Here is a 27,108-nt window from a genome sequence, read left to right on the forward strand (position 1 = left end):
ACCCCCCAAACGGGGGTCCCATCCCCCTGCCCACAGAGGCCGTGCCGGATCCGGCAGCAGCGCAAATCCCGGCTCAGCCGTGGGGCTGGGCCCTTCCTGCAGCAGGAACCTCCCAAGGAGCCGTTTCCTCGCCCGGGCGGCAGCAGGTCCCCTCTGTCCCCTCTGTCCCCTCCGCCATCCTCCTGTCCCTTCCCTCCCACCCGGAGGGGAGGAAACCAGCTGGGTCCCCCCCGTCCCCCTCCTGCAGCCGGGGGCCGGGCACCCTAAGCTCCGCAGAGCCCGGCCCCGTCTTTGGTGGAGGCGTCGGCAGGAAACCGGGGCGAGTCGGGACCAGCCCGGCGCGGGCACGAGCCAGAGCCGCGCACACCCACCGCCCCCGCTGCACCCCAGCGCCGGCCGGAGGTGAGATCTGGGGGCTCCGTGCCTTTGGGGACTCTGGGACTTGGGGCTCGGTGGCCTTGGTGGCTTGGGGACAGTGGGCGAGGATGGTGATGGTGACCCCGGGGGCAGTTTGGCTTGTTTGTGGAGCTGCCGCACAGGGTTGGGAATCGACGGGGACCCCTCGACTTGTGTCTCTCGGTGTCCCCGAGGGGTCGGGAGCTGCCATCACCCCCTCCCCACCCTGTGTCCCGCAGGCAGAGAGGCCGGCGCGGCCATGGAGGCGGCGGAGGAGGCGTTGGTGCTGGTGGAGTACGGCTTCGAGTACCGGGCCAAGGACGGGACCTTGGTGTCCATCAAACCCAACGAGCGCTACGTCCTGCTCAAGAGAACCAACCACCACTGGTGGCACGTCAAGAGGAGCGGGGACACCCGGCCCTTCTACATCCCTGCCCAGTACGTGAAGGAGCTGCCCCCCATGGCCACCCCGGCCCCACTCGAGCCCCCGCCGTCGGGACACGCCGGGACGGATCCGGCCACGCTCGTCCCGCAGCAGCCGCCGGCCTACGAGTATCGGTTCATCGGCACCGCCGAGACGGAGGAGACGGCCGGGGGGTGCGCAGTGCCGCAGGGGGACTCGGTGACCCGGAGGGACGTGGCACCCAGGAGAGACTCAGTGTCCCCAAGGGACCTGGCACCCCAGAGGGACTCAGTACCCAGGAGGGACTTGGCACCCAGAAGAGACTCAGTGTCCCCAAGAGACCCGGCACCCCGGAGGGACTCGGTGTCCCCGAGGGACTCGGCACCCCGGAGGGACTCCACGCCGGTCCTCAGCTCTTTTCGCGTCCCCCCACGGCTGCCCCCCCACCCCGCCGAGCCCGTGCGCCCCTCGCACTCCCTGGATGACCTGGCACGGGTGACACCGCGCGGTGCCACCGCTATGGGGTCGCGCAGTGACCCCCCCGGACACACTCGCCCGCTTGGCAAGAGCCGCTCCGAGACCCTGCACGGCCCCGGCAGGGACAGGGACACCAGGAGGTGGCCGGGGTCTGGCCATGCGGCTCAGGTACGGTGACATCCCCGGTGCTGTCCCCAAAGGCAGCACTGGGGGGGGCGAGGGGGGGGGAGGGGTAAGATGCCTGTGTCCCCTGACTGTTCAGTGTACTATGTCCCCTTCCAGCGTGATGCGGTGGCACAGGGTGGGGTGGCACCCAGGGGCTCCCCAGCACCACTGCCACCCCCAGGACCCCCATGTCCCCAAACCAAGGGACAATCCCCCCCCAATACAGGTTTATCAGGGCACCCACCCCAAGAACCTTCCCTGCACTGTGCCTCAGTTTCCCCACCCCCACGGGCACCCCTGGGCACAGGGCTCTGCACCCCCCCTGCTTTGTCCCCACAACCGCATCCCCCCAGGGTGCAGAGCCCCATTGTCCCCAGGGGGCATTCAGTGCCACCCAGGGGTCTTTGAGGGGGGTCCCGCACCCCGTCCCGATGCTGTTTCTGGGGCGAAAAGGGCAGAAAGGGGTTAACAGGGCGCGAGCGGCTCCTCCCCGCCGGGGCGGGTGTCACACCTGGGCGCAGCACCCCGAGCCGGAGGTGGGTGCTGGGGGCACCCCGGCCCCCGCCACCCCAAAGCCGCGCTTCCCCCACACCTGTAAGTAGCGAGGGGCCCTTCCCAGCACCCCCACGCTGCACCCCTCTGGTTTCGGGGCACCCAAGGGTGGGGGGTGCCCCCGGCGTGCTCACCAGGTGCAGTGGGACCAGAGGGTCATGGCCCGGGGGGTGTCCTGTGTCTTTGCTCACACACACACCCCCCAGCACCTATTTTTGGGGTGACCCCAGGCACCTGCAGCACCCTGAGCCCCCATGTCCTCCACTTTGGGGGTTCAAGGGCAGCTGTGCTGTCCAGGGGGGATTTTGCTGGAGGAAAGGGGGTGTTGGGGGTGGGCAGCTGGGGTTTAAATCCTGTTTTACACCCCATTTTACACCCTGGTTTACACCCCATTTTACACCCCATTTTGCACCCCATTTTGCACCCTGTAGCCCCAGCCATGCCGGGTGAACCCCCGTTGACCTTTGCACCCCCAAGGGCACCGTTCCCCATCCAGGGGGGGACACAGCGATGTCCCCAACCCCAGTGCCGTCCCTCTCCCCAACCCAAACCCAACCAGCACCAAAACCACCCGGTGTCAGCACTGCCGGGGCCCAAACACCACATGCACCCACCAGGACAGGGTGACCCCGGTGTTGAGGGGACACAGGGGACACGGCCACCCCCCCTGGTTTGTCCCCACTCCACGGCCATTGGAGTGACATGATGGCGGATGGGCCACCCTAATTGTGGGGGACATTTCCCCATGTGTCCCTGTGCTGGTCCCTGTGCGATTCCTGCTCGCCCGGCCGTGTCTTTGCCGGTGATGGGTGGTGGGTGACGCGGTGGCAGCCGCCGAGGTGACAACAACCCCAAAAAAAGCCAATTCCGCCCAACGGCTGGGCCCGGCGGCGGCTCTTCCGCTCCTGAGCCCGGCAGGAAGCGGCGCTGGGCCCGGCACAGGCGCCATCGGCGTCACCGCAGCCCCTCACGGTCCCCACTGGCTGTGTCCCCACAGTGTCCCCCACCATGGGGGACAGGGTGTCGGGGGCTCGGCAGCGGTCCCGTAGCCGGGTGTCGCGGCTGCTGCGGTTGGGGAAGGTAGGCAGCACCCATGGGTGCACCCCGCTGCGGGTGGGGGGTGTTGGGTGTCCCCTTTCCAAGCCACCTCCCGAACTCCCCCGGGTGTCCAGGCTGTGGAGGTGGCACTGGTGGGTGACACGAGGCCCGTCCCAAAGCGATGAGGGGCACCCAGCTCTCCAAAGGGAGAGAAACTCCTACGGTGCACCCATGGGAGGGGCTGGGGGTGCTCAGTCCCCTTTTGTCACCCCCTTGTCCCCAAGCCGATGGTGGCCTCTTGCGCTGGGTTTCCAGCCCCACTCGCCACAGCACGGGGGGGCTCTAAGGAGGAGGGTGATGGGGTGTCCATGGGGACACTCGATCTGCTCTCCCCTCTACTCCAGGGTGTCCCCAAGGACACCCAACCCATTGTCCCCCCCGCAGGGTGACAGGCAGGGCTGGGTTGGGAAACTTTGTCCCCGCAGCCGTTGGAGGCTGGAGGGCGGATCAAAGGGTGGCAGGAGGGGACACCCCCCTGCTGCCACCACCCGTGGGCGCTTGGTCCCAGGGAACACGTCCCCACAGCCCCCAGCAGCCCCATGGATGGGGGGCAGCCAGCTGGCCACACTGGACATGCTCCGGGTCTTGTTTTGGGGTGTGGTGGTGGGGCTGCAGGTCTCAGGCCTGTTCAGCCACAGGTTTGGGGTGCTGGGGGTGACTGTGGGTGCTGGTGATGCGGGTGCAGAGGGTCTGGGTGCTGGCAATGTGGGGCAGAGGCTGGGGGTGTTGGTGATGTCCCAGGGATGCTGATGTTGGGGGTGCTGATGTGTGGGTGCAGACAATGAGGGTGCGAGCGCTGAGGGTGCTGATGCCAAAGGTTGGGGTGCAGATGACGTGGATGCAGGTTCTGGGGTGCTGATGCCGATGTTTGGGGTGCAGACCATGTGGATGCAGATGATGTGGGTGCAAGTGCTGGGTGCTGGTGGTTGGGTGCAGATGAGGTGGGTGAAGTGCTGGGTGCTGATGCTGATGGTTGGGGTGCAGATGATGAGGGTGAAATGCTGGGTGCTGATGTTTGGGGTGCAGATGATGAGGGTGAAGTGCTGGGTGCTGATGCTGATGGTTGGGGTGCAGATGATGAGGGTGAAATGCTGGGTGCTGATGCTGATGGTTGGGGTGCAGATGATGAGGGTGAAGTGCTGGGTGCTGATGCTGATGGTTGGGGTGCAGATGATGAGGGTGAAATGCTGGGTGCTGATGTTTGGGGTGCAGATGATGAGGGTGAAGTGCTGGGTGCTGATGCTGATGGTTGGGGTGCAGATGATGAGGGTGAAATGCTGGGTGCTGATGTTTGGGGTGCAGATGATGAGGGTGAAGTGCTGGGTGCTGATGCTGATGGTTGGGGTGCAGATGATGAGGGTGAAATGCTGGGTGCTGATGTTTGGGGTGCAGATGATGAGGGTGAAGTGCTGGGTGCTGATGCTGATGGTTGGGGTGCAGATGATGAGGGTGAAATGCTGGGTGCTGATGTTTGGGGTGCAGATGATGAGGGTGAAGTGCTGGGTGCTGATGCTGATGGTTGGGGTGCAGATGATGAGGGTGAAATGCTGGGTGCTGATGTTTGGGGTGCAGATGATGAGGGTGAAGTGCTGGGTGCTGATGCTGATGGTTGGGGTGCAGATGATGAGGGTGAAATGCTGGGTGCTGATGTTTGGGGTGCAGATGATGAGGGTGAAATGCTGGGTGCTGATGTTTGGGGTGCAGATGATGAGGGTGAAATGCTGGGTGCTGATGTTTGGGGTGCAGATGATGAGGGTGAAGTGCTGGGTGCTGATGCTGATGGTTGGGGTGCAGATGATGAGGGTGAAGTGCTGGGTGCTGATGCCAAAGTCCTGGGTGCAGCTCCTGAGGATGCAGGCGCAGCGGGTGGCATGAGTACCAGTGCTGACACTGGAGACCACGACACCCCAATCCCAAAGTGTCTCTCCATGCCCAGACCAGACTCCTATACCCGCTGCCAGCTGGGTGCTCCCTGCCCCACGGGGTGCTGTGGGTGCCCTTCTCCACCCTCCCGGCCATTGACACCCCATTGCTCTCAGGGGGTGCCTGTGCAGGATGGACACCCCAGGACCACCATCCCGAGCACCCACTGCCAACCACAGCACCTGGGTGACCCACCCGTGTCCCCCCAGGCACGTAAGGAGCCGGAGGAGCCGCCTGCCCCCATCTACCTCAACATCCAGGAGCTGCAGGAAGAAGCCGCGGCCGCTGGCTCGGCCCCGGAGGAGCCCAGCAGCTCCGTGTCGGACTGGGAAACGCACACGGACACGGAGAGCGGACATTTGTTTTATTATAACCCGGTGACGGGTGAGACCACGTGGGACTGTCCCTTTGGGCAGGCAGAAGATGGAGTGAGTCCCGCCGCCTCTCCCGCCTCCTCGCTCGCCCACAGCCCGGAGTTTCCCGCGTGGGAACAGCACGTGGACGAAGGCAGCGGACAGGCCTTTTTCTATAATTCGGTAACAGGTGAGACGTCGTGGGACCCCCCCCAGGCGGGAGACGGAGGCAGCCCCCGGGATATGTACCCTGGGGTGACGCGGTACGGTCCCATGGAGCAGAGGGTGAGCACCTGAGAGGCCTGGGCGTGGGGTGGGGGTGGAGATGGGGATGGAGATGGAGATGGAGATGGAGATGGAGATGATGGAGGTGGCAATGAGGATGGGAATGGAGAAGGAGAATGACGATGGAGAATGGAGAAGGAGATTGGAGATGGAGGTGGAGATGGAAATGAAGGAGAAGGAGAAGGAGAAGGAGAAGGAGAAGGAGAAGGAGAAGGAGAAGGAGAAGGAGAAGGAGAAGGAGAAGGAGAAGGAGAAGGAGAAGGAGAAGGAGAAGGAGAAGGAGAAGGAGGGGAAGGAGAAGGAGGGGAAGGAGGAGAATGGAGAAGGAGAAGGAGAAGGAGGGGAAGGAGAAGGAGAAGGAGGGGAAGGAGAAGGAGAAGGAGGGGAAGGAGGAGAATGGAGAAGGAGAAGGAGAAGGAGGAGAAGGAGAAGGAGAAGGAGAAGGAGAAGGAGAAGGAGAAGGAGAAGAAGAAAGAAAATGGGGATGGAAATGATGGAGAGGATGGAGATGGAGATATGGAGATGGAGATATGGAGATGGAGATGATGGAGATGGAGATAAGGGTGGGGATGGAGATAATGGAGGCAGAGATGGAGATGGAGACGGAGACAGAGATGGAGATGAGGGTGGGAATGGAGGTGGGGATGGGGGTGGAGGTAGAACTGCTTATGCAGATGGAGACAGCCCCCACCTGGGCTGGCCATGGCTTGGGGATACGGATACTCTTGGTGGGGCACAAGATCTTGACCTGGGTCTTCTCTCCAGCCGCCCACTCCAGAAACAGACTATCCCGACCTGTCTCCAGATGAGCTGGAGGGTTATCCAGAGGAGGACTACTCACCCGTAGGCTCCTATGATCAGGGGGCTGCCGTCTGTCTGTCCCCGAGGCGCCCCGAGGAGCTGAGCTCCCCCCCGGGCTGGTATGGACATGGCCAAGTGTTCTACCCGGAGAACTTCACCTCCGACACGGTATGGGGGTGGGATGGGATGGGATGGGATGGGATGGGATGGGATGGGATGGGATGGGAAGGGAATAGAGGTGGAGATGGGGATATGGATGGGGACAGGGATGGCCCTAGCGATATAGAGATGGGGACAGGGTGAATAATGGGGATGAGGACAGGGATGGGGATAGGGACAGAGATGGGGACAGAGATTGGGATGGGGACAGAGATAAGTATAGGGACAGAGATAGATGGGGAAAAGGATGGGGACAAGGATGGAGATGGGGACAGGGACAGGGATGGGGACAGGGACAATGAAAGGGATGGGAACAAAGCTGGCGATGAGTATAGGGACAGGGGTAGCAATGGCGACAGAGCTAGGGACAGGGATGGGGACGGAGACAATGATGGGGACAGGAAATGGGACAGGGACAGTGATAGGGATGGGAACAAGGTTGGGGATGAGGATGGGACATGGATGGGGACAGGGCCATCTGCCAGGGGACAAGCACCCTTCTGGGACCACCGCAGCTGAGGGTGGGGGCTGGGGGTGTGGTGGGCACCCAGCCCAGCACCCATGGGACACGGGCACCCCCAGCATCACCCGCTCCCCCCAGGGCCCCCCGAGTGGCCGTCACCAGCGCGCCAGCAGCGGCTCCAGCCAGGACAGCGGGTCCCTCGCCTGGCACAGCCCCGTGTCACCGGCCCCTCGGGAGGAGAAGGTGAGTGTCCTGGGGGGATGGGCAACCCTAAGAGGAGCAGGGGACAAATGTCACACACACACACACCCCCTGGCTTTCTCTTCCAGTTGAAAAGCCTTGAAAAAGCCGGGGTGCTCAACCGGACCAAGACGGCAGACAGAGGGAAGCGGCTCCGGTGAGTGTGTCCCCATGTCCCCTGGGGTTGGAGGGGCCAAGGGCTGGGCTGTCCCCCATGTGACACCCTCTGTGCCCCCCAGGAAGAACTGGAGCTCCTCCTGGACGGTGCTGGAGGGAGGGATCCTCACCTTCTTCAGGGACTCCAAGCACTCAGCTGCCGGCGCCTTGGTGAGAGCCCAACAGCCTCGGGGGGCAGCACCCATGGGAGGGGGCCAGCACCCATGGGAGGGGGCCAGAACCTGCGGATGGGGCCAGCACCCATGGAATAGGGTCAAGACCCGTGGGAGAGGGCCAGAACCTGCAGGATGGGGCCATCACCCATGGGACAGGGCTAACATCCATGGGATGAGGCCAGCATCCATGGCACGAGGCAAGCAGCTGCAGGATGGGGCCAGCACCCATGGAATAGGGTCAGGAGCCATGGGAGGGGACCAGAAGCTGTGGGCTGGGGCCAGCACCCATGGGACAGGGACAGCACCCATGGGACGGAGCCAGCACCCATGGGACAGGGCCAGCACCCATGGGAGAGGGCTCACACCCACGAGACGAGACCAGCACCCATAGGATGAGTCCAGCACCCTCAGGACAGACCCAGCACCCCTGGGAGGGGCCCAGACACCCCCAGCCCCAGACTGGGTCACCTCAAGCCAACTCATGTGCTTACACTTCCCCCTGCACACAAGGACCCCCCCGCAGGAGCTGGACCAGGGTTGGGTGACCCCCCCGCACACGGAGCTTGTCGGGGAGAGCGGGGAGGAAGCAGCACCCGACACAGCCCCCCCAGCACCCGCCGCCGGATGCAGAAGCTGCCGTGGGTCTTGCAACACCCTGCGGTGACAGACAGGGGACAGACACACACCCTGGGGGGGACGCACCACTGGCACACGGGTGCAAGGCTCTTCCTGGGGGGGCCCTTCTGGAAACCCCCTTAATGAGGCCAAAGCCCCCCAGACACAAGGGCCTGAGGGTCATCACCTGTGACAGCCCCCAGGGACTGTCCCCTCTCTGGGGATAGGGACAGCCACCCATGTTAATGCTGCCCCCACATGGGGATGTCACCAAGGGGGACCCCAAAGCTGAAGACCCCCAGGGTCAGTGCTGGGACTGTCCCACAAGGTGGCTGTAGGACCCGGTTGTCCCCAGGCTAGTGGCCACGACACCCACCCCATGCCACCAGCACCACGTCCTGATCCTGCAGAGAGCCCCCGGTGCCAAGGGAGGGGACAGAGCTGTCCCCCAGGGGACAAATGCCACTCCTAAAGCCTGCAGCCCTTGCTCAGAGCAGGACCCCGGTGTCCCTGTCCCCTCTGGGTGGGTGCCAGTGGTGTCACCCTCACCCCTTGTTCCCGCAGCGTCACCCCAGCACCCTGAGCACCCCCGAGCACACGGTGGAGCTGCGTGGGGCCACCCTGGCCTGGGCCACCAGGGACAAGTCCAGCAAGAAGCACGTCCTGGAGGTGAGCCCGGTGACAGTGGAGGGGACAGCGGTGACAGTGGGGGAGACATGTGTGGTGATGGGTTGGTGGCACCACCAGCACCCTCCCAGTTCATCCCACCAGTGGTGGAGGGGACGTGCTGGGCTTGGTGGCAGTGGGGATGGTGTCACCAGTCTGGGAACAAAGGGCCACGCTGCTGGAGATTGTCCCTTTCCTATGGGCAGGGACATGTCCCCAATGGATGTCCCCACTCCTGGAGGGGATTTTCCTCTTGAGCTTCGCACAGGGAGGAGGTTTCCAGCTACCTCAGCAAATAGTTGGGGTCATCGGTGTGATGAGTTGGGTGCCGTTCTCAGCCATAACCCGGCCCCCAAAACTGGAGGTAGTGACCAAATGAGCCAAGTGACCACAGCCCTGCCTGTCCCTGCCTGTCCCTGCCTGACGCTGCCACTGTCCCCACAGCTGCGGACGCGGGACGGCTCCGAGTTCCTCCTGCAGCACGACACGGAACAGATCATCACCGCCTGGCACAAGGCCATCGCCGACAGCATTGGCAGGATGGTGAGCACCTGCCACCCCCTGTGTCACCCTGGGGACGGTCACAGGGGTCTCACGCTGTCCCTTCCCCAGGGCACCGATGTCCTCGGCAAGGAGGACGCAGAGAACGGGGCGGAATTCGGCTCCCCGGAGAAGCTGGGGGGCGGCGAGGAGAAGCGGGCAGGTGAGGGGGGACACCCCGGCATGGGGACAGACATCGGGGTGGCACAGGGATGGGCACAGGGGTGGCACCAGCAAAGCCATACATTGGGCCCTCGGGTGACACTGACACCACTGCGGTGGCCACTCCATGGTGTCCCCACCTCCTGGGGACGCCGGTGGCATGTCCCCTGTCCCCGGCAGCCTTGGGCAGCACCAGCGGCGAGAGCGACTCCAGCAAAGTCCGGACCAAACTGCGCAAGTTCCTGCAGAGGCGGCCAACGCTGCAGTCCCTACGCGAGAGGGGCTACATCAAGGGTGGGTGCTGGGGGGTGCTGAGCCTCCTCGGGGTGTCCCCAGGGTGTGGGGTGGCTGAAGACAGTGGGGAATGGAGTGGGGAAAACAGGTTGGGGGACAAACCCCAACCCCAGGCCCAACGTCACGGTGATGGGCTTAGGCATGTCGTATCACCTCCCACCACCCCTTATGGGAATGGACCCTTCTGTGGTGTCCCTAACACCGTCCCTGCCGCCGGGGTGTCATTTTGATGTCACCCAGCTGTGCTCAAGCCTCTGTTTTGGGTTCTTCTTTTCCAGATCAGATATTCGGCTGCTCGCTGCAGGTGCTGTGCGAGCGGGAGCGCGGGACGGTGCCGCGTTTCGTCCTGCTCTGCATCCAGAGTGTGGAGAGGAGAGGTACCCAGGCTGGGGACAGGGACAACCGGGGTGCACCTCCGTGGTGACACCTCCATGGTGACACCCTGGGGAAAGCCAAAATTCCATTGCTGGGTTTGCCCTGGAAGCCCAATGTTGGCTGCTGCGGGCACCAGCATGGCCATATTGGTTGCTGTCACCACGGGTGACAGTGGGGACATGTGGGGACCCAGAGCTGGTGGCTGGTGTCACATCAAAAGGTGACTTCAACCCCATCTCCACTGTCCTCTGCCAGGGCTGGACATCGATGGGCTGTACCGGGTCAGCGGCAACCTGGCCACCATCCAGAAACTGCGCTACAAAGTGGAGCACGGTAGGGTCACCCGCAGCGACAACAGGGGACGAATGGGATATAATCACCCCCTGGGTGACAGGGGTTTACCCAGGGAGGGAGGGACAAGGAGGGACAAGGACCCTCGCCCGTCCCTGGGGCGCTGGGACCTGCCTGAGGTGCTGCCCCGGCCCCACAGACGAGCACCTGGACCTGGATGACGGGCGCTGGGAGGACGTCCACGTTGTCACCGGGGCTCTGAAGCTCTTCTTCCGCGAGCTGCCAGAGCCACTCGTCCCCTTCAGCCATTTCGACAAGTTCATCGCTGCCATCAGTGAGGGACGGGGACACGGTTGGGATGGGGTGGGATGGGATGGGATGGGATGGGATGGGATGGGATGGGATGGGACAGAGCAGACAGGATGGGACAGGACACGATGGGACATGGATGGGATGGGATGGGATGGGATGGGATGGGATGGGATGGGATGGGATGGGATGGGATGGGACAGTACAGGACGTGGCAGACAGGACAGGATGGGACATGATGGGACAGATGGGATGTAACAGGTCAGATGGGATGGGACAGGAAGGGATGGGATGGGACAGAGCAGACAGGATGCAACAGGACATGATGGGACAGATGGATGGGATGGGATGGGATGGGATGGGATGGGATGGGATGGGATGGGGACAGGGATGGGGACAGGGATGGGGACACATGTCCCAGCTGCAGGTCCCAGCACCCACCGTGTTGTCCCCCCCTCACAGAGATGCAGGACCCAACCCGGCGGGGCCGCTGCGTCCGTGACCTCGTGTTCTCCCTCCCACCCGCCCACCACGACACCATGAAGGTCCTTTTCCGCCACCTCTGCAGGTGACACCCATCCCACCCCCCCAAAGCCACCCCAGGACAGGAGCTGGGTTTGGGGACATGCCAGGTGATACCGTCCCTTGTCCCCGCAGGGTGATAGAGCACAAGGAGGAGAACCGCATGTCGGTGCAGAGCGTCGCCATCGTCTTCGGCCCCACGCTGCTGCGCCCGGCCACCGAGGAGGGGACCATGGCCATGCACATGGTGTTCCAGAACCAGGTGGTGGAGCACATCCTGCACCAGTATGGCTACATCTTCCCCGACGGATAAACCCCCCTGGGGACACGCCTGGGGACAAGCCCAGGGCTGGGGGACATGAAGGAGCAGCATCTCAGGGGAAAGGACTTGGCCACGTGTCACCTCAGACTTGGGGTGGTGGCAATCGTGGGCTTGATGAAGGGCAGCGTGGTGGCTCCAGGATGTGACTCAAGGAGGGGGTGACAGGGTTGGGGACACCACAAGTGCCCCGTCCTCCGCTGCCACCCACTCTGGATCTACGGACATTGAGCCCCAGGGGGTACGTGGGGTTTGGGGGGGTCCCATCAGTCAAAAAGGGACATTGGAGCCCTGCGGTCCCCATCTCGCTGGTGGCACAGACCCAATGTCCCCAGGTGAGGTGCCCACAGGGATGGTGCCACCGGTAGGGTGGGAAGGGTGACACCAGGCTGTGTCCATGGGGACTTTGTCCATCAGGAACCCACCAACGTGTCCCTGAATAAAGAGCCCGTTCAGCTGTGAGGACAAGGTGTCGCTGGCAGGGACGTGGGGACATCCCTGGGGACATCAGCGGCACAGTGGGTGCCAGTGGGACATGAGCCCCCATCACCCACAGTCACCACTCTGGGTTGGGGACACTTGAGTCATGATGGAGATGATTTGGGACACAAACAGGGCAGTATGGGACAATAAGGGACACAGCTGAGATGATTTGGGACATGACAAGGACACTAAAGGACATGCCAGGGACAGGAGGAGGATGCTTTGGGACACAGTGGTGACGCTTTGGGGCACAACAGGCACAGGTCAGTGTATGACAGGGGTTTGGGACAGGGTGGGGGTGGCTGGGATATAGAGGGGACACTTCAGGATGTGGCAGGGACACTTAGGGACACCACAAGGGCACTTTGGGGTGCAGTGGGGACATTTTGGGGCACAAGAGGACACTGGGGTACAAGGGGACACAATAGGGACAGGATGGAGACCCTTGGGGATACAGTGGGGACACTTTGAGATGCCAGGTGATGCTTTGAGGGTGCAATGGTGGCACTTTGGGACAGGAGGGGACATGACTGGGACACTTTGGGGTACAGTGGCGACATCTTGGGGCACAAGGGGACACTTCAGGGTGCAATGGGATGCTCGGGAGGGGCAGTGAGGGGCATTTTGGGACAAGTGGACACAATGGGGACAAGGACAGAGGCCCTTTGGGATACAATGAGGACACTTTGGGGCACAAGGGGACACTTTGGGGTGCCAGGGGATGCTTTGCGGGAGGCACTTCGGGACACAAGGGGACATTATGGGGACACCTGGGGATGCAGTGGGGACATTTTGGGGCACAAAAGGACACTTTAGGGTACAGTGGGGACATTTTGGGGCACAAAGGGGACACTTTGGGGTGCAAGGTGACGCTTTGGGGGTGCAATGGGGGGCACTTTGGGATAAGGGGACACAACGGAGACAGGATGGGGACCCTTTGGGGTACAGTGGGGCCATTTTGCGGCACGAAGGGGACACTTTGGGGTGACGGGATGCTTTGGAGGCGCAGCAGGGGGCACTCTGGGACACGAAGGAACACGGCGGGACACTTCGGGCTGCAGCGGGGACACTTTGGGACACTTTGGGATGCTCCGGGGGTGCAGCGAAGGGACTTCGGGACACAAGGGGACACCTGGGGACGCCGCGGGGACCCTGCGGGGCTGGGGGCGGGGCCGGCCGGGGGGGGCGGGGGCAGATCCCGGCCTGGGCCCCCCTGCCCGCCCCCTGCCCGCCCCCCGGCCCCCCCGCTCCGCGCCCCCTCCCCGGATCCATTTTGTGCGCGGCGGCCGCGGCTCCAGGTGCGGGGGTGTGGGGGAGCACGGGGGGGGCCCAGGGGACCGAGGAACGTGGGGGGTCCCGGGGGGGGGGGTCGCTCCGCCCCGTGCCGCGCAGGGACCCGCCGGGGGAGCGCGACGGGGCGGGGGGGACACCAGGGTCACCCCCCCTCGGGACACCCGGAGCGACCCCCCCAAGACCCTCAGGAGCGATATTTCCCCACCCGGGGCTGCGCGGGACCCCCTGGAGCGACCCCCCCGGGACCCACAGAGTCACCCCCCGCCTCCCAGGGTCGTACGGGACCCCCCAGCGATCCCACCTCGCCTGCCCCTTGGGACCCCCGGGAGCGCCCCACCCGAACCGTGCGGGACCCCCAGAGCGACCCCCTCGCCTTGAAACGCCCGGAGCGACCCCCCCGAGGGACCCCATAAGTTCCATGTGTGTGTGTCCCCAACCGGGGCTTTGTAGGACCCAGGGATCATATCGGACCCCCCCAGCGGTGACCCCCACAGACCCTCACATGGGCCCCCAGACCCTCACTGGACTCTCCCGGTTCCCCCCCAGCCACCCCCCATCTTTACCCCCTCGCAGGGCCCCCCCCCAGAAGTGACTCACGCCCCCAAACCCTGGCAGGGCCCCCCCATTTCCCACTGTTGCTCAGGACCCCCCCAATGCTCAGTGCTGCATAAACAGGATCCGACCCCAACCCAACCAGGGGCTGGACCCCCCCGCAAGGCTGTGCCCCCCCCAGCACCCCCCAAGACCAGGCACCAAGGGGTTACAGCTCAGGACGGGTTTTGGTGCCCAAAATCCCTCTTAGGGCATTAAGCACAGTGGGAAAAGCGGGGGGGGACAGGGCCACTGTGTCCCAACCCCCCCACATCTCTCTCCCCAGCCCTGTGTCGCGGGGGGGGGGTGACGGGAACAAGTTCACCCAGCCTGGGAACTGAAGCCAAATCACTAAACCTGGCTTAAAATTCAATGGGATTTAGTGGGGGAGTGGAGGGGGAAAGGTGGGGCTGGAGGGTTTTGGGGGGGCACGTCTGGCACCCCCCGCGCTGGGGGGGCCCAGGCATTAGTCAGGGTGTAAAGGTCGGGCGCCTGCGGTGTTTGCACGCGTGGTACGGAAGTGGCACCGTCCCCGTGTCCCCGTCCCCGGTGGTGGCTCCCGGCTGGCAGCAGGTAGGGAGGGCAGGGCTGGGTGCCCCCCACCCACCAGAATGGGGTGTCCCCCCCAGCCCCGGGGTGGCACCTGCAGGGGACATGCTGGCTGTCCCATGCGGTGACACGGGGGTCCGGCCAGCTCTGTCCTGGGCTGGTGTCCCCTGGGCCTGGCATTATAGTTTATCCCCTATAGTCCCATAGGGATAAGGCTTTGGGGGTCCCCACTGCCCCATAGGGACAGGGGATGGGGGTCCCCATAGGGATGGGACTCTGGAGGTCCCCATGGCCTCATAGAGACAGGGTCTGGGGGTCCCTGTAGTCCCATAGGGATCAGGATTTGGGGGTCCCCATGGCCCCATAAGGACAGGGCTCTGGGGGTCCCTATAGCCCCACAGGGACAGGGCTCTGGGGGTCCCCACAGGGACAGGGTTCTGAGAGTCTCCACAGTGTGTCTCTGGGGGTCCTCATGGCCTTATAGGGATCAGGCTTTGGGGGTCCCCACTGCCCCATAGGGACAGCATTCTGGGGGTACCTATAGGGACAGGGTTCTGAGGGTCCCCACAGTGTGGCTCTGCGGGTCCCTATAGTCCCATAGGGATCAGGTTTTGGGGGTCCCCATGGCCCCATAGGGACAGGGTCTGGGGGTCCCCACAGAGGGTGACTCCAGGGATCCCCATGGCCCCACACAGTCCAGACCTCACTCTCTTGCTCCCAGGTCCATGTCACCATGTCAGGGTGGGGACAGCCCCCCACATGTGGGGACAGCCCACCCCCAGCATCACTCTTCCTGTCCCCTCCCAGGGCAGGGACCCCTCTGTGGGTGACACCGGGTGACACCGGTTCCTGACGGGGTGTTTTGGGGTGCACGAAGGTGGGGGGCAGGATCATCCGTGCGGTTCCCAACTCCTCCCCAGTCCTCCCATCATCGCAGACCCTGTCGTGCTGAGATGTCACCGGACGCCTGAGTCACCCCCCAGCGGGGACCAGCCATGGAGACTGTTGTCATCGTGGCCATCGGGGTGCTGGCCACCATCTTCTTGGCGTCCTTCGTGGCGCTGGTGGTGGTGTGCCGGCAGCGGTACTGCCACCCCGGCGACCTCCGGCACCACTATGACACCAAGTGAGTGTCCCCACGGGGGTGGCATCGGCCCTGTCACCCCCCAGGTGAGGGGAGGGACCCCAAATCCCATGGGCTGGGGGTGATGCTGGGGACACCTCCAGCATCGTTGAGGGGACAATAGTGGGGCCATGTCCAGCATCATCACGGTGTTGGGAGGGCGGGGGGAGCCTGAGGAGGTGGCCCTGTCCCCAGGGTTGTCCCCATGTCCCCAACAGACCCATCGTGGACCTGATGGGGACCACGGAGACGCCATCGGAGCCCTCGGAGCTGGAGCTGGATGACGTGGTCATCACCAACCCCCACATCGAGGCCATCCTGGAGAATGAGGACTGGGTGGAGGACGCGTCGTGAGTGTGTCCCCCCTCCCCGGCATGTCCCATGTCCCCCCCATCACTGCTGGGCATCCCCATGCAGTGCCAGCCCCCCCCCCAGGTGGTGAAGATTTGGGGGTCACCAAACCCAGGAAGGGTTGGTCCTCAAGGCAACCCCTGGGTGGGAATGTCCCCAAGGGTCTGGGGGACATGTGGCACTGAGTGGGGGGACACAGGGGGAATGAGGATGGGAGGGGCACCCTGATTGACGCCCTCCTTCCCCCCACAGGGGTCTGGTGTCCCACTGCATTGCCATCCTGAAGGTGAGCCCAGGGGGTGGCACTGGGGGCACTTGTGGCACTGGTGTCACCAAACGCCCACCCTGGTCCCACTCCCGTTGTCTCCCCCACCCCTCAGATCTGCCACACGCTGACCGAGAAGCTGGTGGCCATGACCATGGGCTCGGGCGCCCGCGTGAAGTCCCCGGCCAGCCTGGGGGACATCATCGTGGTGGCCAAACGCATCAGCCCCAGGTGACGGGGGGGTCCCGGGGCTCTGAGGGGGTGTCACCGCACTGTCCCCCAGGGCTAACACCATCCCCACTGGCAGGGTGGACGATGTGGTGAGATCCATGTACCCACCGCTGGACCCCAAGCTGCTGGACGCCAGGTAACAGTGGCGGGAGGGACAGGGACGCTCCCTGGGTGGGGGGACACCTGTGGGGGGAACACAAGTGCCACCCCATGCCACATAGCTGGGGACAACCACTGCGGGGTCACCCAGTGGGATGACAGGGGCAGGGACCTGCACACCCATGTGCTACAGACAGGGAAACTGAGGCACAAGGCACACTCCCAGTGACAAAGCCACCCTATCATCTGGGGGGTGTCCAGCAGAGGCGGGGGACGAAGGGACACCAGTGCCACCCAGCTGGGGACAAACACTGCGGGGTGACACAGCGGGATGGGTTGGGGGGACCTTCACACCCCTATGCAGCAGATGGGGAAACTGAGGCACACTCCTGGTGGCAAAGCCACCACCTCACCTGGGGGGGTACACAGCACAGGGGGTGTGAAGGGACACCAGTGCCACCCTATGCCACCTATCTGGGGACAACCACTGTGGGGTGACCCAGCAGGATGAGGAGGGGTGGATCTGCACACCCCATGCTGCAGATGGGGAAACGGAGGCACGGTCCTGGTGGCAAAGCCACCATCTCACCTGGGGGGGTAACCAGCACAGTGCGGGGGGTTGAAAGGACACCAGTGCCACTTAGCTGGGGACAAACACTGTGGGTGAGCAGACAGGATGGGGGGGAGAGGGATTACCCCTACACCCCTACAGAGGAGATGGGGAAACTGAGTCAAGTTCCCAGTGTCAAAGCCACTGCCTCACCTGGAGGGGTACACAGCACGGGGTGGGGGGCGAAGTGACACCAGTGCCATTTAACTGGGGACAACCACTGCGGGGTGACCCAGCGGGATGGGTTGGGGGAACCTCCACCTCCTGTGCTACAGATGGGGAAACTGAGGCACACTCCTGTTGTCAAACCCACTGTGTCACCTGGGGGGGCTACACAGCACAGGGGGCCGAAGGGACACCAGTGCCACTTAGTTGGGGACAGCCACTGCGGGGTGACCCAGCAGGATGAGGAGGGGCAGATCTGCACACCCCTATGCAGCAGATGGGGAAACTGAGGCACACTCCTGGTGGCAAAGCCACCACCTCACCTCGGGGGGTACACAGCACAGGGGGTGTGAAGGGACACCAGGGCCACTCTATGCCACCTGTCTGGGGACAACCACTGTGGGGTGACCCAGCAGGATGAGGAGGGGTGGATCTGCACACCCCCATGCTGCAGATGGGGAAACGGAGGCGCGGTCCTGGTGGCAAAGCCACCATCTCACCTGGGGGGGTAACCAGCACAGTGCGGAGGGGTGAAGGGACACCAGTGCCACTTAATTGGGGACAAACACTGTGGGTGAGCAGACAGGATGGGGGGGGGATTACCCCTACACCCCTACAGAGGAGATGAGGAAACTGAGTCAAGTTCCCAGTGTCAAAGCCACTGCTTCACCTGGGGGGTGGCACACAGCACAGGGCGAGGGGCAAAGTGACACCAGTGCCATTTAATTGGGGACAATCACTGCGGGGTGACCCAGCGGGATGGGTTGGGGGAACCTCCACCTCCTGTGCTACAGATGGGGAAACTGAGTCACGCTCCCACTGTCAAACCCACCGCGTCCCCGGGGGGTCCCCCAGCCCAGGCGGGAGGTGACGTGTCCCCGTGTCCCCGCAGGGCCGCGGCGCTGCTGCTGTCGGTCAGTCACCTGGTGCTGGTGACCCGCAGCGCCTGCCGCCAGCCCGCGGCCCGCAGCTGGGTCGAGCGGTCGCTGGCGGAGGCCGAGGAGCACATGGCCGTGCTGCGCCAGGCCGCCATGGCCACCGAGCCCGAGCGCCCGCTGGCCACCGCCGAGGCCTTCCGGCAGGAGCAGTCGGCCATCTGAGACCCCCCGGCACGCCCCGGCACCCCGCCGTGCCAATAAACACCTTGGTGTGGGGGGATGTCCCCCCCAAACATGGCGGTGTCTGGGGGTGGCCTGGTGTGCAGGTTTATGGCGCCAGGGGGGGTTTAGGGGGAGAACTTGGGGGGTTTGAGGGAGGATGGGGGGTGTGGGGGTTTAGGGAGGTTGGAGTGGGATTTGGAGGAAGATGTTGGGCGTTTGGGTGGGTTAGAGGGGCCTGGGGGGGCTTGGGAGCTTAGGGGGGTGTTTTAGGGGATTTGGGGGGACTTGGGGATTTGGCAAGGGGTTTGGAAGAGCTTGGGGTTTGGCAACAGATTTAGGGGAGATTTTGGGGGGGATTTGGGAAGAGGTTGGGAGTTTGGGGGGGTTGGAGGGGATTTGGGGGGGCTTGGGGGTTTGGGAAGGGGTTTGGGGGGATTAAGGGAGGATGAGGGGGCTGGGGGTGTGGGGGTTTAGGGGGATTTGGGAAGAGGTTGGGGGATTTGGGGGTCTATGGGGTTTGGCAAGCGGTTTGGGGGGATTGAGGACGGGGGGTGTGGGGGTTTAGGGAGGGTTTGGAGGGGATTTGGGTGGGCTATGGGTTTTGGCAACAGGTTTAGGGGAGGTTTGGGGGGCATTTGGGAAGAGGTTGGGAGTTTGGGGAGGTTGGAGGGGATTTGGGGGGACTTTGGGTTTGGCAGGGGATTTGGGGGTATGAGGGGGTTGGGGGTGTGGGGGCTTTGGGAGGTTTGGGGGGGATTTGGGAAGAGGTTGGGAGTTTGAGGGTGTTTAAGGGGATTTGGGGGTTCAGCAGAGGGTTCAGGGGAGGTTTGAGCAGGGGGTTGAGGGAGGATGGGGGTTAGGGAGAGGTTGGAGGGGGGTTGAGGGGATTTGGGGGGGCTGGAGGGGGATTGGGGTGGTTTAGGGAAGATTTGGGGGGCTTGAAGAAAGATGGGGGTTAGAAGGACTGAGGGGGAGGTTGGGGATTTAGGGGCAGATGAAGGGGATTTGGAGGGGCTTGGGGGTTTGGAAAGGGGTTTGGAAGAGCTTGGAGGGGAAGTTGGGCGGGGGGGGGTTGAGGGGTTTTGCGGGGGATTTGGGGGGAATTTGGAGGGGCTGCGGGGGTTTGAAGGGGATTCGGGGATGTGGCAGGTGGTTCAGCGGAGGTTTGGGGGGGTTGAACAAGGATGGGGGGTGGAGGTGCTTGGGGGGGGAGGTTAAGAGTTTGAGGGGGCCTGTGGGGGTGGCTCGGGGGCGCTCCCCGCCCCAGCAGCGAGGCCCCGGGGGTCCCACAGGGCCCAGCCCCTCCGTGGTCCCAGGCCCCGAGGCTCGGCCATGGGGGTCCCGCCCCGCTGGGGCCGCTCGGGGTGCGGGACGGGCCGGGGGGGCGCGGGGAGACCCCCGGGCTGCGTTCGGAGCGACAGAGGGGGGGCGGTCATGTGACCCGCGTCACATGGCGGGGGGCGGGATGAGCGGGCAGGGTGAGGGGGCGGAGGGCCCCGCCCCCCCAGCGCCTCCTTCCAATGGGAGCGGGGCAGGCTGGGCAGTGAGCCAATGGGGGGAAAGGGGTGGGGCTTGCGGCTGGCCGGCTCCGCGACCGCAGCGGCGGGTTCGGGACCGGGAGCGGGTACGGGCCGGGGTGGGAGCGGGGGTGGTGGGATCGGGGGGAACGGGGACCCGGCGCTGTGCTGGGGGTACTGGGAGCCCCCAGGGACCCCTGGGGACGCTGGAGCTGGGGTCACTAGGAGAACGGGGATTTATTCCCTGCGAGTACTGGGGAACACTGGGAGTCCCGGGGGGGAGCACTGGGAATACTGGGAGTCCCGGGGCGGGAGAACTGGGAATACTGTGAGCCACGGGGGACGCTGGTAGGGAATCCCGAGGGTACTGGGTGTCACAGGGGGTACTGGGAATACTGGGATTCCCTAGGGGGCACTGGGATTCCCTGGAGGGCAATGGGAGTCCCGGGGGGCACTGGGTATGCTGCGATTCGCTGGGGGCACTAGGGCGGAATCCCGAAGGTACTGGGAGTCACGGGTAGGGCACTGGGAATACTGGGATTCCCTGGGGGGTGGGACTTGGATTCCCAGGGAGTACTGGGAGGTACTGGGGGCACTGGGAGTCACAGGGCGCTCTGGGGGCGCGGGGAGACACTGGTGGGCACCGGGAGGCACTGGGAGACATGGTGGGGTTCTGGAGGCACTGGGAGGTACTGGGAGTCATGGGGAACACGGGGGCTGGGCCCTGCGTGTCCCTGCAAAGGCCCTGGGGGGTCCGAGCCCTCTCTCGGGGGTCCCGGGGTGTGGGGGGGACAGTATGGTGACACCCGGGGATCGGGCCCCCCAGCCCAGGGTCCCCGTTTGGGTCCTAGGGGCCGTGTCCCTGCCCCGGGTAGTGTGGGGGGGCTGTGGGGCTGGGATCTGCCTCAGTTTCCCCCACAGGTGGGAGCTGGGGCGGGGGGTGGGGGGGGGCAGGGGGACCAGCACCCCCACCGCCCTGTGGGGTGCAGACACCCGTGGGGGTGGGAGCACCCAAAGGTGCAAGGGGGGTCACACACCGCACAGGGAAAGGGAAGTGAAAGTGATTGTGGAAGCGGGTTGTGGGGGGGCGAAGGGCATACGAGGGGGGGGTGACTCAGGAGTGGGGTGCAGGGCAGCCCTTTGCACCCAAGGGTGCTGGCTGGGGGGGCTGCCCGCCAACAGCGGTGCAGGGAGATGGTATCGGGATGCTGTGGGCAGCGGTTGTGCCAGACACCACAGTGGCCCCCCAGCACCTGTGGGTGCGCCCTTGGGGTTGGGGGGGGGCCCTGGGTGACAAGAGGGTGGGGGCTTTCCCAGCACCCGGGTGAAAGGAGAAGCGAGAGGTGAGCTGGGGGGTGGTGCCCGGACCTGCCCCCGCCTCGGCGAGTGGTGAAACTGAGGCACGGCGGGGGGGTCGCTGCGTGCAGGTGCCCCCAGTGCCATGAGGAGCCTCGTGCCGCTGTGGCTGGCGCTGGCCGGAGCCGGCGCGTTGCTGCTGTGTCCCGACGGGCAGCCGTGCCCCGCCACCCCGGTGAGCACCCAGGGGCTGAGGGGGGACAGGGGGTGTCCCCACCCGTGGTTAACCCCCCCCGTGTGCCCCCCCAGGTCCTGCCCGCCAGCAGTGCTGCAGCGTGCCGGGATGGCGCACCATGCTGCGCGGCGCCAGAGGTGAGCCCACCGCCCTGCCTCAGTTTCCCCACCCTCTCTTTGCCATTCTTTGGGTGCTTTTCCTCCAACCTCTCCCCCGCTTTCTCCCCCCACCCAGGATGTCCCCTGTGCCGGTGGCCACCGCTGTTGTCCCCAAGGATCCCGCTGCAGCGCTGATGGCGAATCCTGCGTCACGTCTGCAGGTACCAGGGGGTCGCATGTGGGTGAGGGGGACACAGGCTGAGGAGGGGGACACGGGGGTCCCTCACCCCATCCCCACTTTCCGCAGCCCCCCGTGCTGTCCCCTGCCCCGACGGACAGTCCGAGTGTCCTGACAATGCCACCTGTTGTGTGACAACCAGCGGCGCCTGGGGGTGCTGCCCCATGCCCCAGGTACAGCAGGGGGACATGGGGACATTGTAGGGGGCCAGTGGCACTTGGGGCACTGCCCCATGCCCCAGGTATGGCAGGGGGACATGGGGACATTGTGGGGGGCCCGTGGTGTCTGGGGATACTGCCCCATATATAGTGAGGGGACATTGTGGGGAGGCCAGCGGTGCCTGGGGGTGCTGCCCCATGCCCCAGGTATGGTGAGGGGACATGGGGACATTGCGGGGGGGGGCAGCAGTGCCTGGGGATGCTGCCCTATGCCCCAGGTATTGCAGGGGACACGGGGACATTGTGGGGGGCCAGTGGTGCCTGGGGGTGCTGCCCCATGCCCCAGGTACAACGGGGGGACATGGGGACATTGTAGGGGGCCAGTGGCACTTGGGGCACTGCCCCATGCCCCAGGTATGGCAGGGGGACATGGGGACATTGTGGGGGGCCCGTGGTGTCTGGGGATACTGCCCCATATATAGTGAGGGGACATTGTGGGGAGGCCAGCGGTGCCTGGGGGTGCTGCCCCATGCCCCAGGTATGGTGAGGGGACATGGGGACATTGCGGGGGGGGGCAGCAGTGCCTGGGGATGCTGCCCTATGCCCCAGGTATTGCAGGGGACACGGGGACATTGTGGGGGGCCAGTGGTGCCTGGGGGTGCTGCCCCATGCCCCAGGTACAACGGGGGGACATGGGGACATTGTGGGGGTGCTGCCCCATGCCCCAAGTACAGCTGGGGGACACAGGGACACTGTGGGGGTGACACCCAATGTGACAAACGGCTCTGGCGCCTGCAGGCTTTGTGCTGCGCTGACAAGGAGCACTGCTGTCCCCACGCCACCATCTGTGACCTGGCCCACGGGCGCTGCCTGTCACCCAGCGGTGACACCCCCATGGGCACCGCGTTCCCTGCCTGGAAGCGCCAGCCCCCGCCAGCAGGTAAGGGGTGTCCCCCTCCAGGTGCTGGGGTGTCCCTGGCTGTCCCCACGGAGAGCACACAGCAGTGGGGAGGGGGCTCAGTGACACTGTCTATGTGGGTGTCCCCCTGCAGTGACACTGCGCCAGGTGCTGTGTCCCGATGGCCGTTCGGCGTGCCCCGACGGTGCGACCTGCTGCCAGCTGTCCCTGGGGCAGTACGGCTGCTGTCCCCTGCAGAACGTGAGTGCTGCCCCCCCAAAACAGCCACCCTGTGTGGGGCACCCCAAACCCACCACTCTGTGCTGGGCACCCCAAACCAGGCACCTCATAGTGGGCACCTCAAACTGGCCACCCTGTATTGGTGACCCCAAACCAACCACATTGTGCTGGGCACCCCAAAACAGCACCCCCATACTGGGTACCCCAAACCAGCCAGCCTGTCCTGGGCTCCCCAAACCAACCGATCTGTACTGGGCAGCCTGTCCTGGCACCCCATGTTGGGTACCGTGAGCTGAGCACCCCGTGCCAGGCACCCCCACCAGAGCCCCCCTCATACTGGACAGCCCATACTGAGCACCCCACACCATGCTCCCCATACCAGGCGCCCTGTCCTGGCACCCCATGTTGGGCACCCTGCACTGAGCACCCCATGTTGGGCACCCTGAGCTGGGTACCCCGTACCAGGCACCCCACACCCCCAACACCACACTGAGCACCCCATGCTGGGTCACCCCACACTGAGCGCCTCATGTTGAGCACCCCAAAAGGAGCACCCCATATTGGGTACCCTGAGCTGGGCACCCCACACCCACAGCCCAAACAGAGCACCCCATGTTGGGCACTCAGTACCAGACCCCCCAGCCTCCCCATACTGGGCACCCCATGTTGGGCACCCAGTACCAGACCCCCCCATACCAGGCATCCCACACCCCCAGTCCAAACTGAGCACCCTATGTTGGGCACCCCAACTGAGCACCCTGTGGTGGGCATCCAGTATGACCCCCCCACACACACCCCCAGCCCAAACAGCACCCTGTGCCAGGCTCTCCATGCCATGCACCCCATACTGGGCACCCCACACTGCCAGTCCCCCCACCCCTGTCACCGCTGCCCCCCGGGCAGGCAGGGCTCCGTGGGCAGTGACACGGGTGTCCCTTGTCCCCAGGCCGTGTGCTGCGCAGACGGGCAGCACTGCTGTCCCCAAGGCACTGCCTGCGACCTGGAGCACTCCACCTGCATCTCTGCACGGCCCCCGCTGTCAGCCCGAGGTGAGGACCCCCCCTGGGGGCAGCCACCCCCTGTCCCAGCCCCGGGATGGGGGGACATGCCGGCTCTGAGTTGTCCCCTTGTGTCCCCAGCTCGTGACGTGCGGTGTGACGACCAGGCGAGCTGTCCCGACGGGACCACGTGCTGCCGGCTCAGCTCGGGGGCCTGGGGGTGCTGCCCTCTGGAGGAGGTGGGGGGGACAAGGGTGGGGGGGGTCCCCATGCTCCTTGGGACAGGCAGGTGTCCCCTGTCCCCTGGGTAGGAGGAGGGCAGATGTCCCATGTCCGCCAGGAGGGACAGGAAGGGCTCCCACCCCCACTAAAATGTCCTGAGGGGAAGGGGGGGTGACTGGCCGCCCCAGTCAGGCCCTGTCTCCTAACTGGGACCAGTTTGGGGAGGTGGTGAAGGGGCACAAGGCCACCAGGGACCTTTGTGTGTCCCATCACAGGGGGGACAAGAGTGGTGAGGGAAGGTTCCCATTCTCCCCCTATAAAGGGTGGATGGAGCCAGGCTGGGATAGGGTGGGGACAGGGGACAAGGAGGTGGAACTGGGTGGGTGGGGGCACAGTTTGTCCCCTGGGGGTGTCCCCAGGTGTGTAGCTGGGGGAGGGGGGTCAGCCTGGGCTCATCCCTCCCCTTTTTGTGCCCCCAGGCCGTCTGCTGCCCCGACCACGTGCACTGCTGTCCCCAGGGCTACACGTGTGACACGGAGACAGGCAGCTGCCTGCAGGACGGGGAGCCCCCCCTGCCCTGGGTGCACAAGACCCCGGCACAGGCCCGCGAGAGGGACGTGAAGTGTGACGACCAGACCAGCTGTCCCGACGGGAACACCTGCTGCCGCCTGGGCTCGGGGGCCTGGGGGTGCTGCCCGCTGGAGGAGGTGCGGGACACAGGGGTCCCCAAATGGGACCCAGGGGTGCTGGGCTGGGCTGTGACTGAGGGGCTGAGGTGTCACTGGGGGCCTTGGCCCAAGGACCCCATGCAGCTGAAGCCCCGGACTTGGGGACATTCAGCTGGGCACTGCGACCTCCTGTCCCCAGGGACAGAGCCACCCCTGTGTCCCCACAGGCTGAGGCAGGTGTCCCCTGTGCCCTGGGTGGCATGAGGACCAATGTCCCCCGCAAGGGACAAGGCCAGGCCAAGGGCTCCCTGTGTCCCATGGGGGTGGTGCTGGGCTCGTTTACTGGTCCCCCAGTCAGACCCACTCTACTAACTGGGACCGGTTTGGGGCTTTGGTACGGGGAGGCACTGAAGGGAGGATGAGGCCACTGGGTGCTTGGGGACATCACTGTGTCCCCCTGGGGGATGACGAGGGTGCTGGGAGTCCCCATGTCCCCAAACCCACACAGGGTGGAGCCAGGCTGGGATGGGGGCAACAGGGGACAAGGTGGGGGGGGCTGGAGCTGGGCAGGTGGTGACACAGTTTGTCCCCTGGGGGGGTCAGCCTGGGCTCATTCCTCCCCTTTCCCCCCCCCAGGCCGTCTGCTGCCCCGACCACGTGCACTGCTGTCCCCAGGGCTACACGTGTGACACGGGGACAGGCAGCTGCCTGCAGGACGGGGAGCCCCCCCTGCCCTGGATGCAGAAGACCCCGGCACAGGCCCGGGGGGGGGACGTGAAGTGTGACGACCAGACCAGCTGTCCCCAGGGCAGCACCTGCTGCCCGCTGAGCTTGGGGACCTGGGGGTGCTGCCCGCTGGAGCAGGTTTGGGGGGGCCTGGGGGGGCTCTGCCAGGGCACAAGGGATTGGGATGGGATGGGGGGTTGAGGCAGAGCAGGGCTGGGGGGGACAGGGACATGGGACATCTGAATCACTGCCACCCCACCCCACCCCGTGGGGGTTCTGCAGGTACCCTGGGGACAGGGTTTGTCATGGTCCCTTGGGGCAGAGGTGGGGGACGACATGTGACATCCATCAGTGCCCCCCCACACCTCCATCAATCCCTCTTGACCCCATGGGGCTCTTGGGGCACTCTGGGGACAGGGTTTGTCATGGTCCCTTGGGGCTGGGATGGGGGGACATGGGACACATCCATCACTGCCCCCCCCACCTCCATCACTGCCCCTCGCCCACCCATGGGGACGTCCTTGGGGACGGGGTCTGGCACTGTAACTTAAGGCTGGGAGGAGGCGGGGTTCATGTGGCTGGAGGCGCCAGGATGGCACCCGAACGCCTGGGTCCCCCCGGACGCCTGGGCCCCGCTCTGACCCCAGCCTCCCCCCGTGCCCCCCCAGGCCATCTGCTGCGGGGACCACCAGCACTGCTGCCCCCGCGGCTACACCTGCAACGAGGCCACCCAGAGCTGCGAGAAGCTGCTGACCCCCACCCCGCTGCTGCCAGCACCCGCATCCGCGCCCCGGGCCCCCGCGCCCCCCCACCGCACACCCATGCCCCCTCCCGCCCGGCTGCGAGCCCCCAGCACCGCCATGGGTGCCGCCGTGCCCTGTGATGCCACCCACTCCTGCCGGGGTGGCCAACGGTGCTGCCGGGGCCGGGGGGGCTCCTGGGGGTGCTGCCCCTTTGCCCAGGTTAGTGGGGGAGACACAGGGTGGGGGTGTGGGTGACATCACCTCCTGGTCCCCCCCTTACCCTGTGTCTCTCCGCAGGGCTCCTGCTGCTCGGACGGCTGGCACTGCTGCCCGGGGGGGTCCCGCTGCACTGGGGGGGGCTGGGGGTGCAGCCCCCAGCGCTGGGACCAGCCCCCACCCCGCAGGGTGCTGCTCTGATGGCCCCGGGGGACCCCACCCCAATAAAAGGTTTCCAGGACAAGCCGTGGCCCC

The 27,108-nt window shown here is 65.1% G+C and overlaps 3 protein-coding genes across 6 annotated transcripts; all 3 read left to right on the top strand.

Moving 5' to 3' along the window:
* The first annotated feature begins 147 nt into the window (after positions 1-147).
* Positions 148-12,202, top strand: ARHGAP27 (Rho GTPase activating protein 27). Of its 2 annotated transcripts, XM_071817969.1 has the most exons (16): positions 148-402; positions 636-1,444; positions 5,224-5,652; positions 6,418-6,621; positions 7,214-7,318; positions 7,405-7,472; positions 7,555-7,642; positions 8,827-8,931; positions 9,373-9,471; positions 9,541-9,631; positions 9,811-9,924; positions 10,203-10,301; positions 10,555-10,632; positions 10,790-10,924; positions 11,362-11,467; positions 11,557-12,202. In XM_071817969.1, the coding sequence occupies exons 2-16, from the start codon at positions 656-658 to the stop codon at positions 11,732-11,734; spliced, it is 2,688 nt and encodes an 895-aa protein (XP_071674070.1). In that variant the 5' UTR covers positions 148-402; positions 636-655; the 3' UTR covers positions 11,735-12,202. The 2 variants fall into 2 exon arrangements, with proteins under 2 accessions (XP_071674070.1, XP_071674071.1); XM_071817970.1 differs by lacking the exons at positions 148-402; positions 636-1,444 and adding an exon at positions 2,703-3,073.
* Positions 12,203-13,408: 1,206 nt separating this feature from the next.
* On the top strand, positions 13,409-18,675 carry TMEM98 (transmembrane protein 98). Of its 3 annotated transcripts, none has more exons than XM_065856366.2 (7): positions 13,409-13,521; positions 15,577-15,782; positions 15,998-16,129; positions 16,383-16,416; positions 16,511-16,626; positions 16,703-16,762; positions 18,393-18,675. In XM_065856366.2, exons 2-7 carry the CDS (start codon positions 15,652-15,654, stop codon positions 18,598-18,600), a joined length of 681 nt encoding a protein of 226 aa, XP_065712438.1. In that variant the 5' UTR covers positions 13,409-13,521; positions 15,577-15,651; the 3' UTR covers positions 18,601-18,675. The 3 variants fall into 3 exon arrangements, with proteins under 3 accessions (XP_065712438.1, XP_065712437.1, XP_065712440.1); XM_065856365.2 differs by having other exon boundaries at positions 13,452-13,521; positions 15,594-15,782; XM_065856368.2 differs by lacking the exon at positions 13,409-13,521 and adding an exon at positions 14,613-14,680 and having other exon boundaries at positions 15,594-15,782.
* A 1,539-nt stretch (positions 18,676-20,214) lies between these two features.
* GRN (granulin precursor) lies at positions 20,215-27,097 on the top strand. The gene is made up of 13 exons (XM_071817980.1): positions 20,215-20,224; positions 21,545-21,648; positions 21,723-21,785; positions 21,883-21,967; positions 22,054-22,157; positions 22,941-23,082; positions 23,195-23,301; positions 24,227-24,329; positions 24,420-24,517; positions 24,980-25,207; positions 25,805-26,032; positions 26,563-26,856; positions 26,935-27,097. The coding sequence occupies exons 2-13, from the start codon at positions 21,559-21,561 to the stop codon at positions 27,052-27,054; spliced, it is 1,662 nt and encodes a 553-aa protein (XP_071674081.1). The 5' UTR covers positions 20,215-20,224; positions 21,545-21,558; the 3' UTR covers positions 27,055-27,097.
* The last annotated feature ends 11 nt before the right edge of the window (positions 27,098-27,108 follow it).

This window comes from Patagioenas fasciata, chromosome 22, assembly GCF_037038585.1.
Source record: "Patagioenas fasciata isolate bPatFas1 chromosome 22, bPatFas1.hap1, whole genome shotgun sequence".
Classification (NCBI taxonomy): Eukaryota; Metazoa; Chordata; class Aves; order Columbiformes; family Columbidae; genus Patagioenas; species Patagioenas fasciata.